Source organism: Cynocephalus volans, chromosome 10 (genome assembly GCF_027409185.1).
Source record: "Cynocephalus volans isolate mCynVol1 chromosome 10, mCynVol1.pri, whole genome shotgun sequence".
NCBI classification, from domain to species: domain Eukaryota; kingdom Metazoa; phylum Chordata; class Mammalia; order Dermoptera; family Cynocephalidae; genus Cynocephalus; species Cynocephalus volans.
In genome coordinates this window covers 95,823,873-95,847,778 of record NC_084469.1, presented here as the reverse complement: position 1 = coordinate 95,847,778, position 23,906 = coordinate 95,823,873, and the positions used below count along the sequence as shown (strand labels likewise).

The 23,906-nt window shown below is 62.0% G+C and overlaps 1 protein-coding gene across 4 annotated transcripts; it reads left to right on the top strand.

Annotated features, from left to right (window-relative positions):
* Nucleotides 1–639: 639 nt before the first annotated feature.
* On the top strand, nucleotides 640–19,528 carry ZBTB7A (zinc finger and BTB domain containing 7A). Of its 4 annotated transcripts, none has more exons than XM_063109452.1 (3): nucleotides 640–1,158; nucleotides 11,219–12,492; nucleotides 16,573–19,528. In XM_063109452.1, exons 2-3 carry the CDS (start codon nucleotides 11,234–11,236, stop codon nucleotides 17,066–17,068), a joined length of 1,755 nt encoding a protein of 584 aa, XP_062965522.1. In that variant the 5' UTR covers nucleotides 640–1,158; nucleotides 11,219–11,233; the 3' UTR covers nucleotides 17,069–19,528. The 4 variants fall into 4 exon arrangements, with proteins under 4 accessions (XP_062965522.1, XP_062965521.1, XP_062965519.1 ...); XM_063109451.1 differs by lacking the exon at nucleotides 640–1,158 and adding an exon at nucleotides 1,927–2,228; XM_063109449.1 differs by lacking the exon at nucleotides 640–1,158 and adding an exon at nucleotides 2,236–2,404.
* The last annotated feature ends 4,378 nt before the right edge of the window (nucleotides 19,529–23,906 follow it).

The window sequence follows — 23,906 nt, the reverse complement described above, 5'->3', positions numbered from 1 at the left end:
GGAGGAAGTGCGAGAAATGGACGGGGGGGAAGTTGGGCTGAGCCGAAGTCGCCCCAGTCCCCACCTCCGCCCCTCCCGAGCCACGCAGACCTTGGCGGGAGCGGCCCGCGGGACCCAGGCGTCCGGGGCCGGGTCCCCCGTCCCGCCCAGTGGCCCGCCGCTGGGTGGGGGAACTTAGAAAGCCGGGAAAACAACCGTGCTGCCCGCCCCTCGCCAACCCCTTGCCCGCGCTACGCCCCTGGCGCCGCGGGTGGAGGCGACTCCTTTATATAATCTCGGGAGGGCAGGTTGGCTGTTTCATTTGGGGACCAGGGCGCCCAGGGGACCCGAGCCGCCCGCCTCCGGCTCCCTGGCGCAGCTGGGCCAACTGAGGCCCGGGGAGGGCGGGCACCCGGCGCGGGGGTCCCCGCGGTCCCCGCCCCCTGGCCCCCCAGCCGCCCGGACAGCGCGACCCCCGCCCGCGCCGGTCCCGCCGTGCGCACCGCGCTCCCCGCCCCCCGCCGCCCCCGCCACGCCCCGGGCGTCAGGGGCAAAGCCCGCGCCCCCCGCGCCCCGCCCTGCGCAGAGCCCGGGGGCCTGTTTATCTGGAGGCCCCCACCCCCTCCACCCGGGGGGCCCGCTCCCCCCGCGCCCCGGGGAGCTCTGGGGCCAGATAAGCCGGCGGGCTGGCACCGCGCCGCAGCGAGCGGGGCGCAGAGGTCAGCGGCGGGGGGCGCCGGGCCCCCCCAACGTGACAAAACCTAATAACAGCCCGGTCTCCCCGGCGCGGCGGGCGAAGCCCCACGGGAGGGCAGAGACGTGGCAAGAGGGGACCTGCCGAGCCTGTTCTGGCCTCCGAGGCCGGGGCGGGGGGGGCTGGGCGTGGGGGGGCCGGCGGCTGCGGCACCTTTAAGACAAGGGAGGACCCCTCTTGCCCTCGGAGAAACCAGGAAGGGAGTCGCGAGCATCATACGGGGCTTTGGCTGTACTGTACAGTTACTGTAGGGGCAGTGACGCCGCCGCCGCCGCCGGAGCGAGGGAGCGACGCGGGGAGCGCGAGCGAGGGGACAGCGAGCGACGCGGACCCCGGAGGCGAGCGGCCGAGGGAGCCCAGTCCCCACTCCGGGCCCCGGCCCCGCGCGCCCCGGCCCGGCCTGGCCCCGGCCCCGGCCCCGCGAGGTAAGTCAGCGCCCGGGGCGCGGGGCGCGGGGCGGGGACGGGCTGGGGGCGCTGCGCCCACCCCTTACCCTCTCGGAAAGGGAAGATCGGGGGAGCCGGGGACGTTCCCCAAGTTTCAGTGGAGGGGGTGGCTGGCAGCTGCCGGGAGGCTCGGAGGCGCCCTGGATTCCCAGCGCGGGGAGGGGGCGCCGCCCGGGGGGGGGATTGGGGGCGAAGTGCATGAGCTTGTGCGCCAGCCTGCTCCCCCCACCCCCGGGTGCATGGCTTTTCGGGGCTCCCGGGCGCGCGGGGAGCGGGGGAGGGGAAGCGGGGCTGCATTGAGGGTGGGGGGAGCCGGCGTGGGGAGATAGGGGGGCGCGTCGCTTGCTAAGTTTGCAGCTGGGTTTGGGGGGCGCTCTCGCCCCTCGGGGGCCTATTCGGTGCTGCGTGCATACGTTGGAGTTGGCCAGGATCGAGCTCCATGGGGGATGGGGGGGAGGGGGCTGAAAAAACAGGGAGGGGGGCTTTGCAAAGGAGGGGGAAGGGGTGGGGTGTCCGGGTGGGCGGGCGGGGCCGCCTAGACCTCTGGGCGTCGTAGTCCCCCCGCCGTTTGCGGCTGGCAGGTGGCAGGAGGCTCGGACTACAAGTCCCAGGGTGCCCCGCGCCGGCTGCCCGCCGCGGCCCGCGGGTAGGGGCGGTGCGGAGGAGGGGCGGTGAGCGGCGGGCCGGCGAGCCAATGGTGCAGGCCGATCGTGCGGCGCGGCGCGGGGGCGGGGCCAGCCGGCGCGGAGGGCGGAGAGTGCAGCCGGGTTCCCCTCGCCGGGGGCCGGTGGCGGTCCCCGGCTTCCGGCTGCGCGGCCCGCGGGCCGGCCCCCTCCCCGCCCCGGGGCCCCTCCCCACCTGGTTGTGTAACTGTCCCCAGCCCCCCTCCCCTCGGCCCCCCGCCCCGGGGGGGGGGTCACCCTCCCGGCGCTCCCCGGGGAGGGCGGCGGCCAGGGCGGCAGTGCGGCGCAGGCGAGCCCGGGGATGCGCGGCCTAGTGCAGGCCGGGCCCGGCCGTGGGGGTGGCGAGCGGGCGGACCCAGATCCGGGGTAATTTGCATCGCCCTCCCCCCAGCCCGGGTGGGGATTGGCCGCCGGCGGCGGGGGGTGGCGCGGGGCCAGGCTCACTGCCGCCTCCCGGCCCCTCGGAGGGAGCCAGCCCAGCCGCAGCCGCCGCCGCCGCCGCCGCCGGGGCTGGGCCCCCTCGCCGCTGCCCCGGGAAGGAGGTAGGAGCCCCCCGCACGGGCGGCGCGGCGGGGGCCAGCGGGCCGGGGTGGGGGCCGCGCGCTGCGGCCGGGCGGGGGAGGGGGCGGCTTCCTGCCCCCGCCCGGGCCTGACTCAGCCCTGGGTGGGGGGACCGGCCTGGCCCCTCGCCCTGCCCTCGCGGCCGCCCGGCTCCGGCCTGCGGGGAGGAGGGGGAGCGCGTCCCGCTGCCCTCCGCCCGCGCCCCCACAGCGCGTGACCCCGTCTCCTCTGGCCCGGACCCCCTCCTTCCCCTTGACGCCACCACCACGTGCGAACCCTGAGCCCGGACAGTGGAGGGGGTGGGCTGCTGGGATCCGGCCCCCTCCCGCCCGCTCCCGCCCTCGCTGGCCGGACAGCCGGCCCCCTCCCCCAGCCCCGGGCCTGGGAACCTGGCCGGGGGCTGAGCCGAGCGGTGGAGCCCGAGCACCCCCAGGGCCCAGGCCTTTGCGGGCTCTGGGAGGCTCTGCCCGGGCGGGCTGGCGAGGGAGCCCGGTGGGCCGCAGCAGGAGGGTGCTGTCCAGCCAGGCTCGGGCACCCAGGCGGCGCCCACTGAATGTTGGCGGAATGCAGCCAGGAGTTGGCGGGGTGGCAGGGGGAGGCGGCCAAGTCCTTCTCCCCCTCGTCAGCCGGCGGAAGTGAGAGAGGTGTTGGTGCCCCTGCCCCCAGCGGCGCCCACCTGGCTCACCCATGGGTGGCGGGCTTGGCATGCCCCCTCCTTGCCTGCCAGCTGCCTCTAGAGAGCGTGTCCGGGATTCCGTGTCAGGCCCCCCCAGAACGGGGTCAGGGCGTAACCCTGAGTGTGCCGCTCCCACACTGGGGGGGCCTCCCCACCAGCAGCCGATCACTTCCTATTGGCAGAGCTGGCCTGGGAGAGGTCCCGGGGAGTCCAGGCCGGGGCAGGGGCCTACGCCAGGCTGAGGCCGGCCCTGCTGCTGCCTGGGTCCCCAGGGCCGCCTCCCACGGGGCCTCTAGAGCACGCTGGGCCTGGCACCTATGGCTGGGCTTGGGGCTCTGTTTACCACCAGCCATTGCTGTGGAGACAGGAGCCTTGGGGGGGGCGGGCAGGAGCCGGTTGCTGGAAAAGTGAAGCCTGATGAAGGAAAGAGGAGCCAACGGGGACACTGAAATTTTAATTCGTGGGTCACTTTGGGGGGGGTATTTATTATCTGGTTCTGATTGGCTGTGTGGCGGCCAGTCAGCACCCTGGCCTGGGCTGGGAGCCACGCACCACTCAGTAGAGGCCTTCAGAGGAGCGGCAGCCCCAGGGAGCTGGTGGCCCCTTTCCCTGTGCGGGAAACTGAGGCAGAACCCAGCCTCGGCCCAGTAGGGAAGGTCAGTAGGAAGTGCTTGATGTTTTTTATTTTTTCCTCTTCTTTTCCTTGAGCCCTCTGACCCATAGCTGGGCCCACCTGGTACCAGACCTCACAGCCATATGAGGAAACTGAGGCCTGGAGAGGAGGCCAAGTGTGAGCTTGGAAACTCAGGGCTAGAACAAGCCTCAGAGCAGGAACCGTTATTGGGCAGGGGAGACTGAGGCACAGGGGGAGGCAGAGAGCAGCTCAAGGGCACCAGCAGGAGCTGGCTCTGACCCCTGTGGTCCTGCCTCCTAGTGTGGGGTCTGTCCAAACCTGCTCCTGGGCTGTGGCCGAGGGGTGCCTCCCACCTGTCTTCTAGAAGGGTGGGAAGTTGGTGATAGAACCTCAACTGCAGGCACCTGTCGGCGACCGGCTTATTAAACCCTTTGCCTGAAGATGACATTGAGGCTCAGAGAGGGCCAGCAAGGCTCTCAAGGTCACACAGCGTGAGAACCCCTGCCCTCCTGCCTCCCAGCCTTTATGGTGTGTGTGCAAGGCCCTTTCCCACCCCTGCTGAGACACAGGCCCATAAGGCACCTTGCCCTTCGAGGCAGGCAGGGCTCTGGATTTTATGATCCCTTATACCAGAGGAGGCTGAGGTCACCTCACCAGAGCGGAGCTGGCCCAATGGGGGGGATCCGCTGGGGGTTGGAACGCTGGCCATCTTGCCCTTGGCCTCCCAGAGTCTGAGCTGCCTCTGTGCAATGGGGCTGTGGTAGGACCCCCAGGTGGTCCTACAGGTGCACCTGCGTTCCCTTTCCTCATCCCCCTCCTGGAGGACTCACCAGCTCAGCTCAGGGCGTGGCAGGGACCTGCTGGAGCGTTGGCCGTGGATCACCAGCCCCCCACCTGTCACCTTGTGCTCCGGGCTCCTGATTGACCATAAGCCTCCCTGCAGTGGCCCTGGGGGGCAGAGACCAGAGGAACTAACTTAGGTGGGGGTGAGCGTGGTCTGATCCCAGGCCGGCCCTTGGCTTCACCCGAGAACTTCTCAGGGTGCTCCGTTCTCCTCTGCCAGCCTCAGTTTTCCCATTAGTACAACCAGGAGATGATCTTCAGACCAGAAGGGTCATCTTTTTTTTTTTTTTTTTTTTCTAAAGCTGACCGGTAAGGGGATCTTAACCCTTGACTTGGTGGTGTCAGCACCACGCTCAGCCAGTGAGTGAACCGGCCATCCGTATATGGGATCCGAACCCGGGGCCTTGGTGTTATCAGCACCACACTCTCCCGAGTGAGCCACAGGCCGGCCCCAGAAGGGTCATGTTAAAGGTTTACTCAGTGATTCCCCAGGAACGATAGTTGAGCAGCTCCTGTGCACAGTGTCAGGGCCTTGGGGAAGCCCCTCCTGCATCCCTGTCCTGAGGACCTGAGTTCACAGAAGTCAGCTGGACTCTAGCCCTGGCCCCCGATGTGACCTGTCCCTTTTCTGGGCCATCACAAGGCAGCTCTGAAGGGGCACGAGAATGAGCCCCAGGTTGGGGTTATGTCCCCTGCTGGCACCTGGAGGCAGTGTGTCAGACAAAGGGGAGAAAGGAGTCCTGGAGGAATGAAAGAGGCAGGACAGAGCCAGGTGGCCTGTGTTCAAATTCCAGCTCTGCTGTGTGACCCTGGGCAGGTTGCTTCACCTCTCTGAGCCTGTTTCCAATCTGCAAAATGGGGCAACGATTACAGATCCTGCCCCCCTAGAGCTGTGAGGACCCATGTGTAACGTGATTCTCTGTTGAGATTATCGAGATCAGATGCCAGCCCCTCACCCGCCCCAGCGAGGAGCAGCCCCCGCCTGTGGGGCCTGAGTCCTGAGTTCAGAGCACCAGAGCACAGAAGGTGCCTTGTGGAGAATCTGGTGCTCATGAGGAGTGTGGCCAAAAGACCGGCCCCTCCATCTGTCCCCCCAGCGGGCTGTGGATGGACACTCGGTGGAAGCGTCCCCACCCACGCCTTTCTGGTTTGACTGGAAAACAAGGCCCTGTCCCACCTCCCATCAGGATGTGTCTGATGGAGGGATCTGGCCGGATTCTGCACCACAGGCTAGGTGCCCCTTGGTCCAGGCTGAGGCCTCCACCTGCTCAGGCAGGGTTGGGGGGTGCTTCAGGTGCCAGCAGGTGACAAGTGGGCCCCCCTCAGGGGAGGGAAAGAGGTCTGAAGTTAGAGACAGCAGCTCTCAGAGGCCCCCGAGGTCTCTCATGGGCATCTTGGACAGTAGGTACAGCCTGAGCTGTGGGCGAGGGGGACAGTGGTGGGATTCTGTGCAGTCTGGCCTTGGTCACCCCTGGTGACGGGAAGCTCACTGCTTGCACTGCTGTTGTGGATGGCTTCGGCTTCCCAAGGCTTCCTCTCGGAACCCAGCCTTGGTCTTGGGCCTGGGCTTCCTGGCCTCTGACGGCATTCAGAGCGTGGGAACAGGGTGGGCCTCGGCCCCACCCATGAGTTGGGGGTCAGATGGGATCCCCATTGCCTCCTCATCCCTGCCCTGTGCCCCCCTCCACTTCCACTGGGCCTGAAGCCTTCCTGCCTCTGGCCCTTTAAGGCCCGGGCAGGAAGCCCCTCCCCATTTAGGGCAATAAATGGACATGTAAAATGGCCGAGGGCCTGTTTGCTCAGAGTCTGGCCTGCCTGTGAGGGCAGGCGGGCAGGGGGCAGGCTGGCAGCCACCCTGGGCCGTTGGTACCCCTCAACTGGGACACTGCATGCTTGTCCCTTAAATCTGGGCTGGGTGCAGGGCCAGGCGGGGATTGGCACCAGGTCAGGGCGGGGTAACGCATCGGGACCAACCTTGCAACACAGGGAGGGGGCGGGGACCACTGGGCGCGGACCTGGCAGCCTCACCTGCACGCCAGGCTTGCTGTGTGACCTTGGGCTGGCCGCCCACCCTCTCTGGGCCGGTTTTCCCCTCCAGCTTCCTCATCATGGCCCATCACCCACTCCCTTGGCACATAGTGGGTGGGGAGGGGCCTGGATTCCTAGAGTAACATTCAGAAGTGAAGTTTAAATAGCCCACCCCCACCGTCCATAAGGGGTACAGCCTGGCTGGGCCTTTTGGGGACTGGCTTTGGCACACAGTAGGTCCTCAGGCAATGTTTGCTGAATGGATGTAAGCAGGACTCTGTCCTTGTGCTCCATGGTCATAGAGGGGCCCCATTTTTACTGTCATGAGCCCATCCCTGCACTCCCGAGGAAACCAAGGCTCAGAGAAGCATTGTCTCTCACCCAAGGTCATGTAGCTTGGAAGTGGAGGAGCTGGGACTTGGATCTGCACTGCCCTGCGTGGCACACAGTAGGTGTAAGAGGTCCCTTCTTTCGTCTCCTTTCCTGCAGAGTGGGTGGGGGCTGGCGGGCAAGGTGACAGGCAGCCCAGAAGGGTGGGAGGCCCTGAACCCCTCATTAAGTGGGCCCCCGCCCCCGAAATATCCTCCAGGAAGGTGGCGGGTGGCAATTACCTGCCAAACCCCCTTGCTGGCTGCCCCTTCTCTTTCCTGAGGCGTGTGGGTGGGTGGAGGCCGGGCCCCAACCCTCACATTGTCGTGTGACCTTGGGAAGGCCCCTGGCTCCCTTTCCCTGCTCTGGGAACACAACAGCCTCCTTCCCCCGTCCTCTTTCTAGGCCCACCTCTAGGCCTTTGCTGCTGCCCACACCAGGGCACCCTTGCCATGATCCCAGTGTCCTTCTTGGTGACACCTACTGCTCTTTGGGCCATGCCAGAGTGCTCTTGTCCTCATGGGTGTCCCCAGCAGTTGGGGAATGGCAGCAGCTCAGGTCAAAAGGTCTCAGTCCTGACCTGGCCAACCTCGCTGCCAATCTGCTATGTGACTGTGGTGGGTCTCGGCACCTGTCTGAGCAGCTCAGGGATGTGGGGAGAATGAAATGAAGGTGCCCAGTTAGTTCCCGAAAGTTCCAGGCACAGAGAAGGGCCGAAATAAGGCCCAGGTCCTGTTGCCTTCAAGAAAAGCTATAGCAAGTGACCCAAGATTAGACCAGCAGGCTGCACAGTAGTCCCCTGATACTGGGTGTGCCCGCCAGCCCAGGGTGGGGACAGGCGAGGGCCTCTGCAGCCCATGGTTCATCAGGTCATTGGCTGCGCCCCTACTGTGCGCCAACCTGGGAGGGCTGGGCTCGGGGGCCTGGGAGGGGCCCAGGGGGAGGAGGGTGCCCCACCTCCAGCCCAGGAGGGGCCTGCCAGGGCCTGCCCCTCAGCCGCCGAGTCAGCACCACAACCCAGGCCGGAAATCCCACGGAGGCGAGCGCGGGGGCGGAGCTGTGATGAAACAGTGGCCTGGGGGGGGTGGGCCTGAGCTCAGGACCCTGGCCCTGGGGTGGAGACCTGGCCCGAACGGACAAGGGGAACGAAACCTCCACGTACAGGGACACCTACTCTGCAGCAGGTGCCACCTGAATCTCCGAGAAGTGGCCGGGGCACACAGTGGGTCCTCAGCATGCCGGGGCTTTCTGTTGCTGGGATTTCACGACACCCTGAGGGGGCTCAGGCTGGGACCCTCTCCCTCCTCGAAATCAGGGTCTCTGGCCCTATGCTTAGAGGGAGGCCTCCAAGAGGCCTGGGTAGGGCAGTGGCCTAGGGTGTGGCAAGCAGGTGGCCTGTGTTCCTGGAGAGAGAGGGGGTGGGTCAGTTGTCTACACAGGGATTTTAGTTTCCAGGGCTCCAGGTGGTAATGGGGGACCAGCCCCACCTTTATGTCCTGTGGACCAGCCTTGCTGGACACCCTTGGCCAGGAGTCTAGCTCTCTCTGGTCCTTGTTTTTCTTGTCTGTAAAATGGGGGACCATGGGACTCTCTTGGGGGCTTTCCTTAGGTGGCATCTCCCCAGGCCTGGCCCTTGGGTGGGAGGGTCTCTGATGATATTTGGGGGAGTTGAAGCCTCAGAGAGGGCCCTAGATGGGAGAAAGCAAAAACACGGACCCTCAGATCCAGCCAAGACCCAGGGGCCCCACTGCCACCCAGAGCCTGGGTATAGCCACACTTAAAACAGGGCTGCGGCAGCCCCTGGCCCCGTGCACTCAGCGCCTGGTGGGAAGCCAGGGTGGTGCTGCTGGAGGGGGTGGAGTAGCCACTGGGAGGGTGAGTCACCTGGGCCATTTTAGGTCCTAACCCCGAAGCCCCCAGAGACACCCCTGAGCCATTCCTGGGGGACCCTGGATCACCTGAGAGAACAGAAGGACTAGGGTGGCCGTCTTGGGACACTGCGGGCCTAGGTCAGAGGTCACCTCCCTCCTGTGTGGGGGGCAGGGGGCCAGGAGGGGCCGGGCCTGTCTGATCCCAGCCCCATCTGCCTACACGCGCCCTGAGGCCGGAGGCCAGACGGCAGATGGTGGCAGGGGGTGGAAGCCGCCAAAGGAGGCTCCTCTGAGCTTCCCGTGGCCATGCCTTGGATGGGGTCAGCCCCCCTGCTCCCAGCAGCCACATCTGAGCCCCCCCAACCCTCCACAGGCTGAGCAGCTGGAGCCTGGGCCTGGTAGGCGCGGGAAAGAGGGATGGGGGGGCGGGCTGAGGGGAACCGCGGAGAGAGCGTCCTGGGAAGTGTGGCAACTGAGCAGGCGCACAGAGGCCTCTGTGTCTGCCCAGGCCCTGCTCTCAGGGCCACCCTGGGTCAGGAGAGACCCGCTGTGGCATTGGGTCCAGCCAGATCGACGCTGGGCCTCCCTTGCCAGGCCCAACGCAAACCCGTCTGGGTCAGAGCTGGACTGGGCCACTCAGTTGGGGGTGCAGGAGGGTCTCCTGATGCTTAGGAGGATGAGGAAGGCCTAGCTCAATCCAGGGATGTTGTACAGGGTCCTGGCCTGAGAGCCGCCCGGGCCCGGAGGAATGTGGATTGTGTTGGGTGGCTCGGGGCAGCCAGGGGCTCCCTGGAGAGGGTGGAGGGGTGGGGACAGGAGCCATAGGGTTGCACAAACGCCTGAGTGGGTGGATGAGTCACAGCCGGGGGAAGGCGGAAAAAAGGAGGGGGGCAGAGAGAGAGGGCTGGGACAGACGGAGTCCCCCAGGGCCCAGCTCTTCCTATGCCCTCTGCCCATTTGACGGATGGGGAGACTGAGGCCCCGAAAGCACCAGGGCCTTGCCCTGGTCTGAACAGCACAGCCCGGGTGGCCAAGAGTTGGGGAGGGGCTGTCTGGGGAAAGGCTGTGGACAGACAAGGAGTGGACAGGAGGCCCTCGGCTCCCTGGTCCTCCTTGGGAGCGGTGGCTCGGTTTCCCCTGTTACTCACTGCCAGGGCCGAGCCCCATCCTGGGGGCTCACGGGACAGGAAGGGTTTTGTCCAACTGGCAGGCAGGAGCGAGGGTCCAGGAGACAGAGGGCCCGGGTTTGGGTTCCGACGCAGCTGTCTTCACTGTGGGCCCTTGGCAGGTGACCTCCCCTCCCCCAGCCCCTCCTCAGTGGGGAGGGTGCTGCTTGCCAGCCTGGCAGGAGTGTGGGCATTGCCAGCTTGAAGTGGGTGCTTTGTAAACATCCCCACGTGGCCTCAGTGTCGGCAGAAACCTGCGTGCCGATAAGTAGGAAAACAACTAGCATCAGTGCGTGCTTCTTGAGACCTACTATGTGCTCCTGGGACACCTCATACCACCTCTTCGGTGGGCATTTCTGTGGGGCTCCCTGGTGAAGGGGAGATACCAACAACGTGTGTGCTTCTCTCAACCACCTGATGTGGCTTCTGCCAGCATGATCCCACGTCGATAAGACAGAACAGGACACCTGACTGCCCTCTTGCACAGCTGGGGAAACTGAGGCTGGGGGTCAGGGCCTCTGACTGCCGTCTCACACAGCTGGGGAAACTGAGGCTGGGGGGCAGGGCATCTGACTGCCCTCGCACAGCTGGGGAAACTGAGGCTGGGGGTCAGGGCCTCTGACTGCCGTCTCACACAGCTGGGGAAACTGAGGCTGGGGGGCAGGGCATCTGACTGCCCTCGCACAGCTGGGGAAACTGAGGCTGGGGGGCAGGGCCTCTGACTGCCCTCTCACACAGCTGGGGAAACTGAGGCTGGGGGGCAGGGCCTCTGACTGCCCTCTCGCACAGCTGGGGAAACTGAGGCTGGGGGGCAGGGCATCTGACTGCCCTCACACAGCTGGAGAAACAGGCTGGGGGACAGGGCATCTGACTGCCCTCGCACAGCTGGGGAAACTGAGGCTGGGGGGCAGGGCCTCTGACTGCCCTCTCGCACAGCTGGGGAAACTGAGGCTGGGGGGCAGGGCATCTGACTGCCCTCTCGCACAGCTGGGGAAACTGAGGCTGGGGGGCAGGGCCTCTGACTGCCCTCTCGCACAGCTGGGGAAACTGAGGCTGGGGGGCAGGGCATCTGACTGCCCTCTCACACAGCTGGGGAAACCAAGGCTGGGGGGAGACTGGGGTGCTTCTTCCTAAGGGTCTCGAGCCCCAGTCGGTGGACACAGGGACCGTCCCACTCACGAGCATCCCCTTCCTCCCCGGTGCTGCAGGTCTCGGCGCGGAAGATGGCCGGCGGCGTGGACGGCCCCATCGGGATCCCGTTCCCCGACCACAGCAGTGACATCCTGAGTGGGCTGAACGAGCAGCGGACGCAGGGGCTGCTGTGCGACGTGGTGATCCTGGTGGAGGGCCGCGAGTTCCCCACGCACCGCTCGGTGCTGGCTGCCTGCAGCCAGTACTTCAAGAAGCTGTTCACGTCGGGTGCGGTGGTGGACCAGCAGAACGTGTACGAGATCGACTTCGTCAGCGCCGAGGCGCTCACCGCGCTCATGGACTTCGCCTACACGGCCACGCTCACCGTCAGCACGGCCAACGTGGGCGACATCCTTAGTGCCGCCCGCCTGCTGGAGATCCCCGCCGTGAGCCACGTGTGTGCCGACCTCCTGGACCGGCAGATCCTGGCGGCCGACGCGGGCGCCGACGCCGGGCAGCTGGACCTGGTGGATCAAATGGATCAGCGCAACCTCCTCCGCGCCAAGGAGTACCTCGAGTTCTTCCAGAGCAACCCCATGAACAGCCTGCCCCCCACGGCCACCGCCACCAACTTCCCATGGTCCGCCTTTGGCACGTCTGATGATGACCTGGATGCCACCAAAGAGGCTGTGGCCGCCGCTGTGGCTGCCGTGGCCGCCGGTGACTGCAACGGCTTGGATTTCTACGGGCCGGGCCCCCCAGCTGAGCGTCCCCCGACGGGGGATGGGGACGAGGGCGACAGCAACCCAGGTCTCTGGCCAGAGAGGGATGAGGATGCCCCCGCCGGGGGTCTCTTCCCGCCCCCAGTGGCCCCACCGGCCGCCACCCAGAATGGCCACTACGGCCGGGGCGGGGAGGAGGAGGTGGCCTCACTGTCGGAAGCAGCCCCCGAGCCAGGCGACTCGCCAGGCTTCCTGTCGGGCGCAGCCGAGGGCGAGGACGGGGACGGGCCTGAAGTGGACGGGCTGGCGGCCAGCACGCTGCTGCAGCAGATGATGTCGTCGGTGGGCCGGGCAGGGGCCGCGGCAGCAGGGGACAGCGATGAGGAGTCACGGGCGGACGACAAGGGCGTCATGGACTACTATCTGAAGTACTTCAGCGGCGCCCACGATGGCGACGTCTACCCAGCCTGGTCGCAGAAGGTGGAGAAAAAGATCCGCGCCAAGGCCTTCCAGAAGTGCCCCATCTGCGAGAAGGTGATCCAGGGCGCGGGCAAGCTGCCGCGGCACATCCGCACCCACACGGGTGAGAAGCCCTACGAGTGCAACATTTGCAAGGTCCGCTTTACCAGGTGAGCTGTGGCGCCGAGGCGGGGGCGGGTCGGCGTCCCAGGGGACCCCTGCCCAAACTGCAGCCACACACTCTCCCCTCCCCTCTGCACACGCACGCACATCCTACCTCTAGAGGCAAAAGCCTATGCTTCCCTGACGCAGAATCACTCCTGCAGATTGGGGCATCCCCCTACCCCCAGTGTGCCTCTCTAGGACAACACAGACCAGTCCCTGCCCTTGTGGGCGGACGTCCCAGTGGGGGACAGCACAGATGTGAGAGAGAGCTTGGTGCTGAGCCGGGAGGAGGCTGGGAAGAAAGCTGCTGCTTTTTCAGGCAGTGGTTCTCTTCCGCACTGAAGGGGATCTTTTTTTTTTTGCTTTGAAAGAGGGTGAAAGTCCCTTAGGGAGCAAGAGTTCTGGCTGTGGACTTGCGTTTAGGTCTGCTGTGAGCCCAGGTGATTTGCTTCATTCAGCCGATGTTTATTAAGCTCCTGCTGGGTGCCAGGCCGTGTTCTAGGTACTGGGGCCCATCGAGGCCCTGAAGAGATGGTGACATTTGAGCTGAGACACAAAGAAGGCCAGGGAGGGAGGCGCGGAAAAGGGTGTAGCTCGTGGAGGGAAGGGTCAGTGCAAAGGCCCTGGGGCTGGTTCGGCTTGGGGGATCACCGCAGCCAGTGGAAGAAAAGGGATCTGGGAGTTCAAGGCCAGGTTGGGAGGAGTTTGTGGTTTGGTCCTAAGAGTCCAGAAGTGGCTGCTGGGTCTTGTGGACCCAGGGCGGGCCAGGCCGCTGGGGGTGGGGGTGGGGGTGCTAGCAGGCAGAGGTGACTCAGCATTACCCCTCTGCCCCCCGCCCTCCCTGGGGTTCCCCCAGCCACGCCCACCAAGGCTGAAGAAAGAGGCCATTGTCCCAGCTTCCTGGCCCTGCCCCGTGGGGACAGGAACTGGGGGCTGGCCCCCTCCACAGCCCCCCAGTCCCCTCTCCAACAAGCCAGGGGCAGAGGGTGCGGCCTGGACTCTGGTGCCCAGGAGTGCCAGGCAGGGGGCAAAGGGTGCTGGCTGGGAGGCGGGCAGACTGGTTGGTGGCCTGGCCCCCACCTTTGGTGGGATTGGGGTTCTGGAGGTCTTAGGGGGTGCCCTCCTCCTCCAGGCAGGGGTCCTGAGGTAGCTGTAGGCCTTGCCCTTGGGGGTCTCTGAGCTGGGGAGGGGCAGCTCAGTGGACACCCAGAGAACCAGGGCCTGGAGAAGTATCAGGCTGAGTGGCCAGACCCTGCCCTCCACTGAAGCTGGTGGCACCCCTGCCCCCCCAGGCACCCCTGACCACAGGCCTGAGGCTCAGTTTCATTCTGACTTGCAATACTCTGGGCCACCCCCACCCTCACCCAGGGCTGATCCCATCTGCCAGTCAGGGAAACTGAGGCCTAGAGAGGGGCACTTGGCAAGGCCTCTTCCTCCCACCTGCCCACCTGCTTTCTCTTTGCCACCCCCCACCCTCAGGGCCCCAGCCCCCACCTCCCTCCAGGCCTGGGAGCCTGGGGCTCTCTGAGTCACACTAGAGCATTGAGTAAGCGGGGCCTGCTTGTGGTGGCTGGGGCTATAATTACCCGGGCCCCACTTGGGTGATGAAACTGGGGCTGTCTCTGCCCCTGCCCCACTCTGTGAGGCCCCCGGCCCACTGTGCAACCCCAGGCAAGTCACTTCCCCTCTCTGGGCCTCCCAGCCTCAGCTGGGGAAGTCTCTGGACAGTGCTAGAAGAACTTAGGCCCTGCTATCACCTCAGTGACCTCGCCCTGTGCCAGATCTGGGCAGGCCGACAGGGAGAGCCTGCTAGTGGGCTTTGCAGGAGGTGAGGGTACAGAGCCGAGGCCCGGAGGCTGGCCACAGACCTGGTTAGTCCAGGCAGTGATGAGTTCATTGTGGCCCATGTTCTGTTGGCTCAAGGGGGACAACAGTGCTGGAGAGGGGAGGACAGGGCCCTGGTTACAAAGGGCCAGGCTTTGACTCTCAGGGCATTCGAGAGCCAGTGAAGGGTTAGAGCAAGTAAGGACACCAGCTTTGTGGGTGGTGCCAGAAGGAGGGACCTGGGGCTGGAGGAGCCCAGAGTGGGGGCCAGGTCTTTGGGTTGGGAAGGGTTGAAGGACGTTCAAGGTGGTGTTTTGAGGGGTGAAAAGGAGTTTGTCAGTGCACGAACCAAAGAAGCTCTCAATCTGGTGAGTGCGAGAAGGAAGAAACTTAGAGTGGCTCAGACGTGGGGCGCGGGGGCGACAGCAAGGAGCAGGTCAGATGCTAACCAGGGCTCCTGGCCCAGGTGTCTGCTTCTGTCCTGTGGACTCCGGGGAGGAATCCACGCCCATCAGTACGCACCAGCTCCATGCCATAGAAATACAAGGGCTGGCAGGGGAGCGCAGTTGGTTAGAGCTCAGCTTTATAACACCAGGGTCACAGGTTCGGATCCCCACACCACAAAATAAATAAGTAAATAAAAAGAAAAGAGATATCAAACAAGATTTCAGATCTTATACACCTTTATAATCTGAAATTTTCTGGCAGCCACACTAAGAAAAGTGGAGAACATGTGAACGTAATTTTTTTTTTTTTAAAGATGACCGGTAAGGGGATCTTAACCCTTGACTTGGTGCTGTCAGCACCACGCTCACCCAGTGAGCCAACCGGCCATCCCTATATAGGGATTCGAACCCGGGGCCTTGGTGTTATCAGCACCACACTCTCCCGAGTGAGCCGCGGGGCCGGCCCATGTGAACATAATTTTAACCTTATTTTACGTGACCCATTTCATGTAATCCATTCTGATGTGCAATCAATACGCACAATTATAAGTGAGCAAGTTGACATTACTTTTTGCATATTGAGTCTTTAAAATCTGGGGTGGCTTTTGCACTTCTGGCATATCTCAGTTCGGACAGCCACATTTCAAGGGCTCAGGAGCTGTATGTGGCCAGTGGTTGCCATATGGGACCAAGTAGCACCTGGGCCATAGTTGCCCTGGGCTGATACAGTGAGCGGCTTTGTGCACTGAAGGCCGGACTTAGCCAGGTCCATGCTGTTCCCTGGAGGGAGAGATAGGCAGGGAGGGGCCCTCGAGTCACTCCCTGTCCCAGCTGTTTTGGGGCTCCCAGCTCAGTCAGGGAGACAGATGAAGGAGGAAACCAACCCTCAAATGAGAGAGTCCTGTGGTAATGGCACGAGGGACTGAGGGGTTTGGGAGGGCTCCTCTGAGGAGGTGACGTTTGAGCCCAAAATTGATTGTGAAGATCTGGGAGGAAAGGGTACTCTGGGCAGAAAGGACAGCACATGCAAAGGCCCTGAGGCAGGCCTGCCCTTTGCATGTTTGGGTGGCAGCCAGGAAGCTGGGATGGCCAGTGGTGACTGAGGCAGAGGGGAGTCAAGAGTTGGTTGGGGCTGGGGACTTGGTTACTAGGGTGACCAACTGCCCCAGTTTGTCCAGGACTGAGGGTTTTCCTGGGATGCAGGACTTTCAGTGCTGATACCAGAACAGTCAGTCACCCTATCTGTCACCAAACTCCCCCAGCGTCCGCCAGCTCCCAGAGGGCTGGGATGTTGCCTGCTTTGTTCCCAGTGGTATTTTCAGCACCTGGAACAGGGCCTGGCACCCAGCAGGCGCTTGGTAAATGTCTGGCCTGAATGAATGCCTCTGCCACTGTGGTGGGTCTTGTCCCAGCCCTGAGGCAGAGGCCGGCTGGGGTATGGAAAGGGGTTCAGAGGCTGGCTGGTGTGCTCAGTAGGTTAGAGCGTGGTGTTACAACAGCAAGGTCAAGGGTTTGGATCCCCATACCAGCCAGCTGCCAAAAAAATAAGTAGAATAAAGGGGTTCAGAGAGGTTTAGTGTTTGCCCAAGACCACACAGCAAGCAGGGCGCAAGGCCATCTTGGGACCCTCCAGAATGGAAAGCCACACTCACTGGCTCTGTTTTGCCGGGGACTGTCCCCGTTTGAGTGGTGAAATCCCACGGGGATGGTCACCTTTCCAAAATGGTGACCGTCATGGTCTGGGGCCCACCACGTGTGTGGGGATCCAGGGGCCCCGGCGCACGGCCCGCTGACCGTCCCCCACCCCGTCCACAGGCAGGACAAGCTCAAGGTGCACATGCGGAAGCACACGGGCGAGAAGCCATACCTGTGCCAGCAGTGCGGGGCCGCCTTCGCGCACAACTACGACCTGAAGAACCACATGCGTGTGCACACGGGCCTGCGCCCCTACCAGTGCGACAGCTGCTGCAAGACCTTCGTCCGCTCCGACCACCTGCACAGACACCTCAAGAAGGACGGCTGCAACGGCGTCCCCTCGCGTCGTGGCCGCAAGCCCCGCGTCCGGGGTGGGGGGCCCGACCCCAGCACGGGGACCGCCACCAACCCGCCCGGCGCCCCTGCCCCCCCGGGTTCCCCCGATGCCCGGCGCAACGGCCAGGAGAAGCACTTTAAGGAGGAGGACGAGGATGAGGACGAGGCCAGCCCTGATGGCTCGGGCCGCTTGAATGTAGCGGGCGCCGGCGGCGGAGGTGACAGCGGAGGTGGCCCCGGGGCCCCCGCCCATGGTAACTTCACGGCCGGACTCGCCTAAAAACCAAAAAGAGAAAACAGAAACCCGAGCGAGTGAGAGAGAAAAACCACCCACCACCCCCGAAAAACAAAAAAAGAAAATCTATCTATATACAGAAATCTATATCTATATATATATATGCAGATATATATATATGAGGCGTCACAGGAGCTAGGGTAGCGCTTTCCTCAGATCCTCCCTCCACCGGGTCCCCTCCCTCCCTGTCCCCCTCACCCCCTCACTGGGTTTCAGGGCTTGGTTTGGGGTTTCGTGGGATGCAAGGATTCCGAGCCCCTCCCGGGCGCCCGGCATGGGGCTGGGGTGAGGGCAGACGTGGGGTGTCTGGGGACTGGGTGGGCTTTTATTTTCCTCCCCTCGATGGTTTCTATGAGTCTTTGATCCAAGACCTTAAATGATTTCTGTCCGCTCTGAGCGGACGTTAAAATGGCCCCTGTCCCCAACCCCCCACCCTCCTTCCTCAGGGCACTTACTAAGGGGGGGTCTCCCCCTCGATCTCCCGAAAGGCCTCCCCCTCCCATCCTGCCGATGGCCTCCCACCCCTGTATCTCCTGGCCGCCAAGACACAAATCTATTTATTTCCAGGCCTGGAGAGAGGGGATAGGACTGGGGCCCTGGGGGGGCTTAGCAGGATGGCCCCCGGGGGCTCCCGCCGCCTCCCTTCACGGCACTTACGACCGGCGGGACCCGAGGGACCGTCCCTCAGGGCGCCCCCACCCCACCCTGTCCGCTCCCGAGCCAGGCCGCCCACACCCCACGTTTGGAGATTCAACACTTTTGTCTTCGCCCCTCTCCTGAGCTCCCCTACCAACTTTTTAAAGCACTTTTTAGATTTTTTTTTCTTTTCCTCCTTAAAAACAAAATTTATATATAGATAGATATATATATATATAATAGACTTTTTCTCAGAGGCACAGGAGCGGCTTGGGTGGGCACAGAGCCGAGATCAGAGGGGTCCAGGGTCTCACGTTGGCAGGGATGGGGGGGCGAGGCCAGAAGTTCCAATGTCACAAAAGCAATAAAAACCACAATTTTACAAAATGAAAGGAAGGAAGAAAAACAAAAAACAACAACAAAATGGCAACCAACCACATTAGAAGTCTTGGCACTTTGAAACAGAACGGGTACTATACTTTATCTTAATTCTTAATTTAAAAACATGTTTACAAGTTGCAACCAACTTCTATGAAAAGTTGAAAAGACAAAAAAAAAATAAGCGAGAGAGAGAGAGCGCAAAAGAAATTCCTAAAAGTCGATTTATTTTTGTACAAAATAATAAAAAGCAAAACCCATCACAGACGTAGAATCCACTTCTGTTCCCCAAGGCGAAGAGGGGGCTCAGGCAGCCCTCGGAAGGGACCGGGAGCGCTCCGAGGTGCGGTCTGTGCCTCGCTGCGGACGGTGGCCTCCAAGGCAGGACTGTGGGGTTTTTGTGTCTGCCATGTCCTCCCCGCCCACCCCGCCTGTCCCCTTTTTTGGTTCTGACTTGGAGCTGTCTTACAGCCTGCTAGCCATACAAATGGCCGTCTCTGTCCACGGGGACCCCCCCTTACTTACTCCCGAGCTCAGGGATGGGCCCAAGAGAGGGCTGGTCTCCCCACCAGCCAGAGCACCCCGATCGACCCCACTTCCCCCCACCCCCTGTCCCCCCACCCTCAGGACCTGCCCTCCAACATGGTGCCCTCTGCATGGCCAGTAAGGAGCCACCGTCTTGGAGGTGCTGTCCCTGTTGAGGGGGGTGACACAGGACCCCCACCTCCAGGGCCTTATAACCCCCCCGCACCCCTCTTTTTACTCAAAGGCACTGACTGTAATCCAGGGGCTGGTACCTGCCTCCCCCCAACCTCTGGCTCCCAAAAGGCCCGGTGTTGACCGAGCCGCAGGCCACGGATGGGGGCCGGGGTTGGGGGGACCGTGTTGCCAGACGCCAGCGCGCCCTCACCCGACCCCCTCTCGCATATGCAACGCCTCCCGTGGGACCCTGTACATAGCCGCTCTGCTGAGCTGAGACTCCTCGTCAATGCCCGGGGTGGGGGTGTCCCTGCGCCCCCCACCCCCAGGCACTGGCCCATCTCCCCAGTACCCCCTTTCCTCTGTAACAAAAGTCTTCTCGTCTTTTCTTTTTCTGTTGTTTTTAAAGGGAAGCTTTTTAAGAAGGCAATTTTCATACTGTTCCTACAGGATAGTTTTTGTTTCCTTCCCTCCCTCCTTTCCCCCCCGCAAACCTGTCAGCCCCCCCAAATGTCTCAGGATCCCCCTCCAGGGCCAGCGGAGGGGGCAGGCCCAGGGCCCGGTGGCCTCATTCATGCCCCAATGTCACGGGGGCGAGCTATTTTGGAGAACCATCTGTTGAGGCTGGGCAGGGAGCTCCAGCACCCAGGCCAGGGGACCCCCCCCCCAACTCCCAGAGAGGTCCCCTGAGGAGTGAGCCCTCTTCCCCCTGCAATAACACCAATTCAAAAATCACAGATGTCATCCTGGCTAGTGGGGGCACCTGGATGGTGGGTGGAGCCCTCTGGGACTATGGTCAGAACACTTCAACACGAGCCTCCTTGGGAATTGCACTAAACCCTTGCCCCTAGCTCCGAGCTCAGCTTCTGCCAGCCCTGCCCCCCTACTCTGCCTTAACCGCCAGCCCGTCCTGGGGGCCGCAGTGTCTGCATGGGCCCAGCCCCGGGACACCCCAGCCCAGCCCAGCCCAGTCCCCCCACCCCCAAACTCCGCGCAATCACATACTGTATATAGACGTGGATCGATTTTATTTTTATTCTTTAAATTAAGGTCGTGATAAAGTGTTGCCAAAGATACTGCTGAATTCTCGCGTTTCAGGAAACAAACAAACAAAAAACAAAGATATTTGAGGAGGGTCGTGCCCACTCAACTTGTTAGAAAGGACATAGCAGAACGTTTTTTTGTTTGGTTGTTTGGGGTTTTTTTTGTGTTTTCTTTTTTTGGGTGTTTTTTTTTTTTTTTTTTTTTTAACTGCCTGGTACAAAAAAAAAAAAGAAAAAAGAAAAACAAAGCGAAATTGTTATTTCCATCATCATGTTGAAGTTGTGTGGACGTGTGCGCGCGTGTGTTTGCGAGAGTGAGGTCCAGGCTGGGGGGGCTTCAGGCGGGGGCTCCGGGGACACCCTGGGGTCGGGGAGGTGGCATGGCTGGAGCCCCCACCTGGAGCGGTCCCCAGCCTGTGGGGCCCAGGAGAGAGGGGACACCCTTGCTCTGGTTGCTGCTGCTCCTGGCCTGGCCACCCCCACCCTGCCCTGCCTTCTGAGATTAAGAGAAAAAAAGAAAAAAAAAAGGCAAAAAAATTTTTAAAAGTAAAAAAATATATATAAACCAGTGAATGAATGTAAAATGCTGGACCAGCAGGCCCAGCCTGGCTCGGGTGTGGGCCTGAGCCCCGCCAGCTCGAGAGGGCGATACCAAAGTCTGCCCCCCTTGGGTGGCTCGGCCTGGAGACGCCCCCCAACGTAGCCATGGAGTCTTGTCACCTTGTTTGTACATAGCTGTCCCTTTGCTTCCTTCCAAGGGGGGGGGGTCTTTGGTGAGAGAGGAAGGTCCTCCAAACCCCTTCCAGGGTCATCCCTGGAGGAGGGTGGCCGGGGGAGTCTTTGCACTATTTAAACCCATGGGCCGTGGCGGGACAAGCCGCCTTGCACGCAGTGGGACCGAGGCAGGGGCTGGGGGTCCCCCCACAGGACGGAGACCGTCCAGGCAGCTGGAATTGTAGGAGGCGAGACAGAGACTGAAAGGAAAAAACAGGAAAAAAACATTTTAAAAACCAACGAAAAAATAGCAAATATCCTATTTTTTGAGAAAGAAAGATATTTATATTTGCAGTTTTATTTTAAAAAGTTATTTAAGCTGAGGAAGCAGCCTTCCCGGAGGTGGGGGGAGGGGGTGGCGGATGCAGGACGGGTCGGGGGCCTGGGGGCTTGGGGGCCCCAGGAGCCATAACCTCAGAGTTAAGACTAGCTCGCACTAAATACATAGATTTACATTGGGGGGTTGGGAGGGCAAGGCCAGGAGAGAGGGGGGGCTGGGAGACCCCCATCCAGCGGCTGGGGCTGCCTGGAGGCTTTGGAAGGGGGTCCCGATACCCAGGTTCCCCCCACTGCCCCGCCCCAGGCCCAGACACAAGGTGCCTTGGACTTTAGGGGGCCAGGCCTGGGAATGGGGGTGTGGGGGTGGCGCCCTCTGGGGTACAGAGCACAGAGCAGACATTCCATAGACTGTATTTGAGAGTCTTTATAAGGTGTGGGAGATTTAAAAAAAAAAATCAATTGATAAAAATGCACTTTTTGGGGGTGGGGGGAAGCTTTAAAAGTAATTAAAAAAAAAAAAAGACAAAAGATATTGAAAAACCAGAAAAAAAAGTCATTTTTCTTGTACATAAAAAACCACTAAACGCAGCCTGTTACGACCGCTGCCGCCTCTTTTGCCTGATTTCAATGTTCTCTGTGTCTTGTTGGGGGGAGGCCTGGGGAGTGGCGTGGAGGGTTTGGGGGGGCCCTTCCCCTGTCGGCCCCAAGGAATCATGATCCCAGTTCCTCTCATCCATACCACACGCCTTCGGGCCCAGGTTGGCCCGAACTTACGTATTCATGAGACCCCCAAGCTCAGCCCCAGACCCTTCCTTCCCGGCCTGGGAAGATGTTTCCACTTCTCCGAGGTCCCTTTGTTGCGTGGGGGAGGCAGAGGTCATGGACTGAATGACCCAGGGCACCAGGGATGCGGGGTGGAGGCCCCATGGGGAAGGTGACTCAGTCCTTGGCGGGGGAAGGTGGGCAAACAGGTGGCACCAGGAAGGGGCCCCAGGGACAGCAGGGAGAACCGGCCTGGCGGGTTGTGATCAGAATCTCCAGAATGACCAGCTGCAGGGTTTCTGGAGGCCCTGGTTGGGGGGTCCAGCTCTACCAGGCCCTCAGAGGCCCCCAGGGTGCTGCCCCAGGCCAGGCCAGGCCCCAGGGAAATGACCAGGGAGCTGCAGCCCCCACTTCTGGTCTGGGGGACCCCAGGGAGAGCCCCTCTCCCCTCTTGTCCCCCAGCCAGACTCAGCCCAGGGTCCAAGGCATCTGTCCCCAGTGATGGAGGTGGGAGCCAGTTGGAGAAGTCCCAGATGGCAGAGCCAGGCCCCGAGTCCACTCAGCCTCAGCTGCTTCCTCTGTGGACTGGGCTCTTCCCAGCAGGAATTATCAGCAAGGCCTGGCCCAGCCCCTGCCCGGAAACACCACCAGCAGGGCTGCTTACCTGTCAGCTGTCACCCAATGAGCTGGCTGCAGACATGGGATTCACACCCAGGTCTCCACCATGGGCTGGGGTGGGGGTGAGGGGGTCGGCGCTTCTACAGTCAGACTCTGTCCTGAATGCCCCCTCCCCGCACCCTGGGCCCTCACGGCACACAGACTCCCTTGCCTAGAGGACGCACAGGGTCAGGAAGCCAAGGGAGCCAGGGGAGCCCGTGGCCTCTGGACCACACAGCCCATAGGGGTCGCTTCACTCATACCCTCGGCCACAGGGAGTTGCTTGTTTATGATCGGGGTATCATTCTCACGCCACACAGCTCACACGTGTACAGCAAGTGGTTTCTGGTGTATTCAAAGAATTGCGTAGCCATCACACTATCTAGTTCCAGAACATTCACCCCAAAAGAAACCCCGTCCCCATCAGCATCACCCCCGTCCCCTCCCCAAGTCCCCGGCAACCACGAATCCACTTTCTGTCTCTGTGGCTTGGCCTTTTCTGGACATTTCATGTAAATGGAGTCACACACTGTGTCGCCTTTTGTGTCTGGCGTCTGTCACTGAGCATGACGTGTTCATGGTCCACCCACGTGGTAGCACGTGTCAGAGCCTCGTTCCTTTTCATGGCTGAGTCATGTTCCAGCATGTGGATGGACCACGCTGTGTTCGTCCATTCATCTGTGGATGGACACTTGAGCCGTTTCCACTTTTTGGCTGCAGTGATATGTGCTGAGGAGTGGAATTGCTGGGGTGTACACTACCTCGGCAATTCACTTTTGAGCAAATTCCTGTTTGTTTCCACAGTGGTTGCACCATCTTACATCACCACCCTCAGTGTGTGCAGTGAGTGCAGTGAATGCAGTGAGTGCATTGAGAGTTGAATGTGCGCGTGTGGTGTGAAACCTGTGCAGTGTGCAGTCTGTGCACAGCGTGCAGTCTGTGCAGTGAGCAGTGAGTGTGCAGTGTGGGTGTCATGAGTGCGCAGTCTGTATGTGTGGGCTGAGTGAGTGCAGTGTGTGGGTGCGGTGAGGGTGGAGTGTGTGCAGTGTGCAGAATGCATGGGCACAGTGTGCAGTGCGTGTGTGCAGTGATTGTGCAGTGCATGTGCAGTGTGCACAGTGTGTGGGTACAGTGAGGGCACAGTGCGCAGTGCATGGGTGCAGTGTGTGCAATGACTGTGCAGTGCATGTAGGCAGTGCGTGGGTGCAGTGAGGGCACAGTGTGCAGTGAGTGTGCAGTGTGCAGGTGGTGTGTGCAGTGCATGGGTGCAGTGAGGGCGGAGTGTGCAGTGTGTGCCGATTCCAGTTTCTCTCCATCCAGTAACCACGCCAGCTATCATCTGTCTTGTTCTGGCCACCCTAGTGGGTGTGGAGTGGCACATCCTTGTGGTTTGATGTGCAGCCCTCTCATGACTAAGGGTGTTGACCCTCTCTCCATGTGCTTACAGGCCATTTGGGTATCTTCTCAGCCACCAGGGGAGACAGGGACCTCTGGGATCTGGACTGCTCTGTCTGAACTCCGGGTCCGGCCCAGCCCAGCCCCAGAACCCCAGGGCCAGGCAATTCAAAGTAAAATCTTCCTCCTTCGAGAAAATG